The 8,668-nt window shown below is 37.1% G+C and overlaps 1 protein-coding gene across 2 annotated transcripts; it reads left to right on the plus strand.

The window, feature by feature from the left end:
• Positions 1-2,394: 2,394 nt before the first annotated feature.
• Positions 2,395-7,392, plus strand: LOC104882807 (ankyrin repeat-containing protein ITN1). Of its 2 annotated transcripts, none has more exons than XM_010667207.4 (5): positions 2,395-2,865; positions 3,925-4,407; positions 4,476-4,625; positions 5,230-5,666; positions 6,073-7,392. In XM_010667207.4, the coding sequence occupies exons 1-5, from the start codon at positions 2,757-2,759 to the stop codon at positions 6,688-6,690; spliced, it is 1,797 nt and encodes a 598-aa protein (XP_010665509.2). In that variant the 5' UTR covers positions 2,395-2,756; the 3' UTR covers positions 6,691-7,392. The 2 variants fall into 2 exon arrangements, with proteins under 2 accessions (XP_010665509.2, XP_048491128.1); XM_048635171.2 differs by having other exon boundaries at positions 2,728-2,865; positions 3,542-4,407; positions 6,073-7,388.
• Positions 7,393-8,668: the final 1,276 nt, after the last annotated feature.

Raw genomic sequence — 8,668 nt, forward strand, 5'->3', positions numbered from 1 at the left:
TTCAAACGAGTTAATTGTGCTTTTTGCTTTGCTGTAAGATATATTTTTATTTTGGATTGTTTAAACAATATGAGTAGATATATCTAGGAGTAAAATAATTTTTGTTTTGGATTGCTGTAAGATATATTTTTGTTTTGTTTTGGATTGTTTAAGTAGGGTCAGAAGGGCTGCGCCTTTTAGGTAAAAGCGCAGCCCTTCATGCTTATAAGGGCTGCGCTTTTACCTAAAAAGCGCAGCCCTTCTAAGTTTGAAGGGCTGCGCTTTTACCTAAAAAGCGCAGCCCTTCGTTGTGACCCTACTTAAAAAGTGAAGGGCTGCTATTGAAAGGGCTGCTGTCAAAAAGCGCAGCCCTAAGGGCCTTTTTTAGCGCAGCCCTTCCTTATTTTTCCACTAGTGAGATTGCCTTCATCTTTACTTGCCATAGTCCAAAGTTGATGGACCTGTCAAACTTCTCAATATCAAGCTTCATTGTTGACATATTCTTCAAAGAAATCAACTAGAAACCTCCAAACCTTAAGCTTTGATACCAATTGTTAGCAATAAATGCAATTTCTGGGACCTAGGGTTTGCTAGTTAACTTCAAGTTCAACAATAAATGCAAAGTTGTAAACTTTAAATGAGAAAGGTAAGCAATAAAGAGAGACAAAGATTTAACGTGGTTCGGTCAATCTTGACCAACATTCACAAGAAAGAACCTTGGAGTTTTTCTTTAGCCTCTCTAACGGAGGAATTACAATGGAGAAGAAGAAGAAAGTGAGGAAAGAGAGAGAGAGTTACATTTTTGTGGCTAATTTGAAATTTAGGGTTCTAAAATGACTTTAATATGCCTTATATATGACATCCTAAAGGTTACAAAATGACCCAAAATTCAAAACATTCCGAATTAAAATACGAAATCCTGAAAAATAGGGCTAGATGTCCTCTCGGTTCAGGAACCGCCCTCCCGGGCCACTCGCCTACCCGCCCGGTGCAGGTTGTGGCAGTAGGTTCTGCCTTGAAGGCAGAATGAAGGAAAGAGAGTCCGTCCGCCCGAGCTACTATAGGGCCTGCCTGGGCAGCTTCCTCTTGGCCGGGCTCGGCCTCTCTCGTCAGGGCAACTTGGTCGATCTTTTCGAATCTTTCTCTTAGAATATCTCTCTTCTTTGCCAAAAAATCAACACATAAATTAACAAATGGCTAATCTATACTGAAGAGTACAAAAAAACATAGAAATATTATAAATGACAAATAATAATTAAAATCATTATTAGCCAAAATGTAAGATGATTATGCCCCAAGAACATGTATACACGGTAAAGGGATCTCATTGAGTGAGATGTATGGGGGTAAATAATGAAAAAATTACGGACAAGTGAAGTTAGTGGGATATCCATAAAGGAATAATAACAAATAGGATGAAAAAAAAATCATAATCTTATCATGTGTACTACTATACTTGCAATGTACTGATGTTACTTATCGGAGCCGGCGGAGGGGCGGCGCGACCGCGCAAGGCCTCCGCCAGTTAGGGGCTCCAAAATCTGGTATGGTATATTATAACGACGCATCAAATAATGACAAGCAAAATTGTTTTGGTTTAGTGGTGAGTGCCTTTAATTAAAACCCTCTTGTTAGGGATTCATTTCTTCACAATGACAATTTTTTGAAATAGCACACATTAGACATGGAGACACAACTTCCCACAATAATTACTATGTTTCCCCATAATAATAATTACTACTGTTTCCCATAATAATTAATACTGTACGGCAATACTAATAATCCTTTTCTTTCCCCTTTTTTGGCCTTTTCACATTCTTTCCCTCTTAACGCATACTTCTATTCTTATTTCTTTTCTTTCGATTTTTTTTTTAATATTAATTAATTATATTGTTTCTTCTTTCTTAATCTAGATTATTTTGTTCCTTCAAAAAAAAATATACTAGGAGAAAAATTAGTTTTAGCCATCATCTATACTGAGTATTGTATGTACTCCGTATATATATAGAGAGTCAAAAGAAAGGGCTCAATTCTAAAAAGTTGCACAGGGCCTCGAAAATCATTGCCACGACCCTTTACTTATGACTTAAACCAACGAAATACAACAAAGCCCCATCATTTACTCCTTGTGAGCCTTACTTGTACGTTATGTTGCTCGAAGTCGGGAATTTAAGAATTTGATTGGGCTATTTTGTGAAACTTTTTAAATTTTTTGACTTAAAATAAAGTGTTTAAGGGCATGTTCTCTTCGGCATAAAACAGCTAAACTGAACTGAACTGAATTGAACTGATCTGAACTGAACTGAATTGAACTGAACTGAACTGTGATGTGTGAAAGTAAAAGTATTGTCAAGAGCTGAACTGAACTGAACTGAACTAAACTAAAAATAAACTGGGAAGAATATGCCCTAAGTGTCCCAACTTCCAATCATGTCTAAGTGGAGGCCCAACACTAATAATTAAGGAGTTAAGGTAAAAGATACGCAGAAGAAGAAAATAAATTTTGGCCGGCCGAAACAATAAGCAGCAATTGGTCTAGAGGTGGAACCTTCTCACCGAAAGTTTTGGTTGTCATAAATGTCTGGGTTGACATAGTAAAACTGGTCGCCGTCTCAGCGACACTGTTTCACTTTCAAGTGGTATTGATAAAACAGATTCAATTCACTTAAAAAGGAGAGAAAAGGAATAACATAAAATGAATTACATTAGGAGTAATCAATTAAATTAGTAAAATAAAGTGTGTATAGGTATCTTATTAGTTATTAGAGTAAATTAAAATGTCGGGACAGCAACAGTCATCATCTCCGACTACTTATACTGAGATAGTACTTTCTATCAATCCTTCACCGGCCTTGCCTCCGCCGCGGCTGCCATCCTCATCAACTGGTGAGTTATTCTATTTTTCTTTGTAAAATTAAAACTTATTCTTGTATTTGGTAAGCAGTAATTCTGACAAGGCGAGGGGAGTTTAATCCACTTACAGGCTCAAAAGAGGTTATGTATAATAAAACCAATTAACTATAGCCGGAGTAATTTCTCTAGCTTATAATAAGGTATTTTCTTTTCTCTTCCTCCAACATGAGAAACTCACATGTGCAAGAACAAATAGTTTAACAACTTTATTATATAATTGTCCCAAACTTCCTGTCTTGCAATATTTTACTCATTTGGTGCTTTGAAGTTAAAGTTCATCAACATTGGTGACATTTTATTAGATTTGTTTCAAATATTTTAAAATTATAAGCATACATATGTAACTAAAAGATGTTTGTTTCGGTTGTGAAACGGTTAGCGGCCTCAATGGAGTCCGTCAAAGATGTGAAGAGTAACGTCCTTGGTAAATAACTGCACAGTAAGCAAACGTGAGCTACTCTCGGGGTGGTTGTGAGGAAACCCCCTCCGATGCTCAAGTCAGTATTGGTCCCACAAGGATTTAGAGAAAAACTAGAGAGAGATAAGCTATTTTTAGTATGAGAGAAATGTACCTGCATATTAGTATTATTGGGGTATTTATGGAAGTATTATTTCTCTGACAGGGCGTGTAATCCCTCGACACGTGTAGGGTTGTGACGCACTTGACAGGTGGAAAGATTCCGTTGCTTTTGTCTTGTTAGGCGTCCGCCAACGATGTCAGACTTTGGAGATGAACTGACTTTGGTGGAGCTGTAGATGACATTATCATGCTCGCGTCCTCGACCATGCTCGCGGACTCTTCATGAGGGTCCGCTAATACACTTGGGTTATACCCATACAATGTTCATGCTTGAAAAATGTCTAGAGGGCCATGAAAAAACAAATGGGTAAGGTATTGGAAGTCGGAGGGAGTAGTATACATTTAGAAGAAAATCAATATCTCGGAGGAAAACTCTTCAGCACTTAGCTAGCAAAAGAAACATTGCCTTTGTTTATTTGCTCTATTTTAACAATTCTATATGACATAACCAGAAAGCAGTAACAGAGAAAACTTCTTGAAATTTGGCTTGCCACTTTACCAAGCTGCTCTTCAAGGCCGCTGGGCAGCTGCTGAGCAAATTCTACAACAATCCCCCCATTGGATTCGACAACCAATAGCAAAAGGCGGAGAAAGAGTGCTTCACATCGCGGCAGCAGCTAAACACACCCATTTTGTAAAAGAACTAATTAAGCTAATGAACGAGGAGGACTTAGTCTTAGCCAATGGTCTAAATAACACAGCCCTTTGTTTGGCCTCAATATCTGGGGTTGTCGAGATTGCTAAGGCGATGGTTGAGAAGAATGATGCACTTCCAAATATCAGAGGTAGCCAAGGGATGCCACCACTTCAAATGGCAGTTTTGCTAGGACACCGGGAAATGGTCTGGTACCTGATTTCAATCACTGATGATGATCAATTGATGGACCATGATCGCATTGCTATACTTACTAGTTGTATTGACTCTAATTTGTTCGGTAAGTTACCCTGAGCTGACTTATAGTGCTTTGATTTATGCCTGGCTAACTTCAATATGTGCATGTAGATGTTGCAATTCATATTCTGGGAAAGCATCCGGAGTTGGCAGTTCTTCGTGATGGCAAGAAAGAAACAGCTCTACACGCACTGGCTCGGAAACCCATTAGGCCTGGCAGCTATCATGTTCGGAGGTTATGGATGACACTTTTAGGATTAGGTAATTATTACCTCTTCTCTTGAAGATGCTAAACAAAACCAGGTTGTGTTGAGTGCAGCTTGCATATGAGAGAAGTATATTAAAGGAACTTCAGTTATTTGAACTCATCTAATGTGAGCAAATATTGAACTCAGTTGAACTTATATTAACTTATTAGAGCTTATTAACTTCTGTCAACCCTCTTCTGAATTCATTGGTCACGACCTTAACTTGTATGAACTGGTGAGTTAGAGCCTTCTAAGTAAGAACTTAACTTGTTTGATGACTCAGTTTATCAAATGTCACTGTAACATACTTCCTCCGTTCCATAATAAGTGAAACATAGGGATTGGGCACAAGATTTAATAAACATCACTTTCAAAAGCCAAAAAGTCATAAAATACCCTTTCTATTATCAAAAGGAGGAGAGAGAAAAGCAAACCACACTAGTTTGTGATGGGTATTCTTGTCATTTTATAACTTTCTTTTTTCCATTTAAGGTATGTTTCACTTATTTTGAAACGTTTGAAAATAGTAAGTGTTTCACTTATTATGGAACGGAGGAAGTATATAATACGAAATTCAAAATCTGTCTCTTACAAAAGTACAAATTATTGTTTCTTAGGAGGAAAGCTAGCTCAACGGAAAGTGCAAGAACAGCCAATAGAAATACTACTAGTACAAAGGCTCTGGGAAGAAGTCATCAAACAAGATGAAAAGACAATCTCATACCTTATAGGGTATCCTTGGAGATTGCTTTTTGTTGCTGCAAAATGTGGTAATGTAGAGTTTCTAACTACACTTATACGTTGCTATCCCGATCTAATCTGGAAAGTCGATGAAGAAAACCGTAGTATCTTCCACATTGCCATCTTAAATCGCCATGAAGAGATCTTTCAGATGATATATGAAATAGGAGCAATCAAGGATCTGATAGCTGTAGACAAGGATACTCGAGGCAATAATATGTTGCATTTGGCAGGCACCTTGCCTCCTTCTCATCGCTTAAATTGCGTCTCAGGGTCAGCTCTGCAAATGCAAAGAGAACTTTTGTGGTTTCAGGTATTACTTGCAATTATATCCTGTACTGTCTATCTGATATCGCCTAATTTCTTCCATTTGCTACACGAGATTAGGAAAGGAAAAAACAAATTAAAATTGTCTCTGTTCTTTCCCAATAAGCTATCCAAACTCAATCTAGAATGGAAATGGTTCACTGTTCATAGACGAAAACATATCCAGCACGGGAAATATCAGGTTCCAACCATTTCCGGTTCCAACCATTTCCAGTTCCATTAGTATTGGACAGGTCAAATGTTTTGGAATCAGGAAGCCTCAGTTTCTAGAGGATTCCATGTTATTTCATTTATTCAAGCAATGAATTTATTTGAAGTACTAGTATTGTTTTTAATTATGATTTCTAGGTCCTTTCTATCATATCGTCCTTTGATTTCAAATCATTTTACAGGCAGTAGAAAAGGTTGTGAGGCCAGAATATGCTGAAGCTGAGAACAAAGACCACATTTCACCCCACGTCTTATTCACCAGAGAACATAATAATTTAAGAACAAAGGGAGAAGAGTGGATGAAGCAGACTGCACAATCCTGCTCAGTAGTCGCCACCCTCATTGCTACAGTTGTCTTTGCAGCGGCTTTCACCCTGCCTGGCGGGGTTGACAGCAAAGGAACCCCGGTTTTTGTAAACCAGGCTTCCTTTATAGTCTTTTCTTTATGCAACGCTCTATCTTTGTTTAGCTCTTCTACTTCAATACTGATGTTCTTGTCAATCCTGACTTCTCGATATGCAGAGCAAGATTTCCTTAAGTCATTGCCTTTGAAACTCATGACAGGTTTAATTGGGTTGTTCGTTTCAATAGTGACGATGATGGCGGCCTTCAGTGTTACTTTCTTCATCACTTTTCGTCAAGGAGTACAATGGATTCCTATTCCCATTATTCTGTTTGCTGCTATTCCAGTAGCTCTTTTTGCTTTGCAGCAATACCCCCTTTTGTTAGATATATATTGCTCCACTTATAGATCTTGGTCTTTATTTCAACCAACAAAACCAAAGCTTTTAGCATGTTAGTTTCAGGTACTAACAATTTCAGAATTGTTTGTTCTCTAAGCACACCTATTATTGCATTGTCCAAGGGCACTATTCTGTTTCTCTTGTTTACGGATATAAAGTTAGAGTTTTAATATGATGGAGTTCGGGGTGGATCTAGAATTTTGAATTTGGGGGCCCTAACGAAGTTAAACAAAAAATAATGATCATATTAACATATGAGATGTTTAGTTTAAACAATAAGAAAACCAACCTTTATATTATTTGAATCAAGTATTAGACAAACCATCGTTATGTCGACATTTTCATGTTTTTTTTATTTTTTTATTTTTTAGTAAATTTAACAGATTGACTTTTACATTCATCAATAGACGCGACTTTTACTTATAATATATTATCTGTTTCTTGCTACACCATCACCACCGCCATATCATAAATATGAATCCATTTTTCCCAACTATTAACCTCACAAATAACTCTGAAAAATGGATTCTATCATCAAACCCCTTGAAGCTCTCTACTTAAGAGAAAAATAGGGGTTTCAAGGGGTTTGATGAAAGGTAGTGATTTCTATTAACAACCCCCATACATGGTTTCTTCCTAGACTACTATAGTGGGGGAACCTGACTGGGTAGAGTTCCGGTACGAAGAAGTCTTCGTTTTTTGTAACAAGTGTGGAAGAAAAGGGCACAGAAGACCCAAGTGTAGAATGCCTATCGAGATTGTGTAAAAACACTTTAAAATAGTGATGGAAATGATGATTTTAAAAAGCAACACCGCAAGTGCACGATGTCCGTTGTTAGCAGATACTTAGCAAATACGGGTTGGTCCCACATGGAGAGGATTTCTATCGATTTTCGCTCAATTATAATAAACTATCTCAGAAAAACGAGTGTTTGATTTGAATAATAACTAAAGTAGAAGCAAGTAAAATCAAAATGTTGGTTTAATCAATAAATGAAAAGCCTAGGGCATACGTTTGGTCCACCATGCTCAGACCATTCAAAGAATACAAATCAATTCAATAACAAATAAACTAGAGGGTGAGTAATTAAAGAAATGGTTAATCCTTCGGTCGGGTATTAACACTTTCAATTCAACCTATGGAGTACGATTGCGAACATATTCAGAACTGCCAATTGTAATGAAGCCTCTAAGAATATGATCTTTCAATTCTAACTCCTATTAGCAAATGAATTAACTCTTGATATTGGCCAATTACAAGAATCAAACTATTTAAAACTTATCAATTGGAATTACTCACAACCCTAATCTATAAATCAATCAATTTCAAAGTATGAAAAATCATGGTATAAACATGGCTTCCCTCACTTTGCCCTAGAAAAGAGACTACTCACTCATAATTGAAATAACTAAAACAAAATCAATAATTAACCTAGAATTCATGATTGAAAAATAATGAAAATAATAATAAAGCAAGAGAAAGACAATAACAATGGAAGAATACCTCTAGAACTTGAACTAATGGAAGAGAAGCAAAAACTAGGGTTTCAAGGAAAGAGATGAAGAATAAACGTAATACTAGAGTTTTCTAGGAATAAAAGCATGAGAGAGAAATAAAAATAAATCTCCCCTTTTATATTATCCTCTAATCTAATCTTTTTATGAGTCAAAGAAAAGGAAATAATAAAGTAAACTAATAAAAGAAATTTGATGATGTGATGATAGTAGTGCGCCGCCACGAGATTTCGTCCAGCGTTGAGCCCGACCAATGGGCACTGGCTCGCCAGCGAGCGAGGCAGCAATGCATGCGCAAGAGTAGAAGCAAACCCGTTGGGCGCTAGGTTCACAGGCAGTTTCGCAAGGTCAAATTTCGAAGGCTGTATCTTGAGTTCTAGGCATTGTCTATAGGTATGTGATCTATCGTTGCGAAGATCTTCAAGTCTAGTTTCCAACGCAACTTGAATCACTTCCATCCGATTTATAGAATTAGAGTTACGATCAAAAGAGTGAACATGTATTTGTTTTTATCACTTCG

Source organism: Beta vulgaris, chromosome 8 (assembly GCF_026745355.1).
Source record: "Beta vulgaris subsp. vulgaris cultivar EL10 chromosome 8, EL10.2, whole genome shotgun sequence".
In the NCBI taxonomy this organism is placed as follows: Eukaryota; Viridiplantae; Streptophyta; class Magnoliopsida; order Caryophyllales; family Amaranthaceae; genus Beta; species Beta vulgaris.

Excerpts from the sequence above, each read along its gene's own strand:
- LOC104882807 (XM_010667207.4), top strand. The coding sequence starts at position 2,757 with ATGTCGGGACAGCAACAGTCATCATCTCCGACTACTTATACTGAGATA. Across the intron at positions 4,626-5,229 it reads GATGACACTTTTAGGATTAG|GAGGAAAGCTAGCTCAACGG; the intron begins GTAATTATTACC and ends ATTGTTTCTTAG. Across the intron at positions 5,667-6,072 it reads GAGAACTTTTGTGGTTTCAG|GCAGTAGAAAAGGTTGTGAG; the intron begins GTATTACTTGCA and ends ATCATTTTACAG.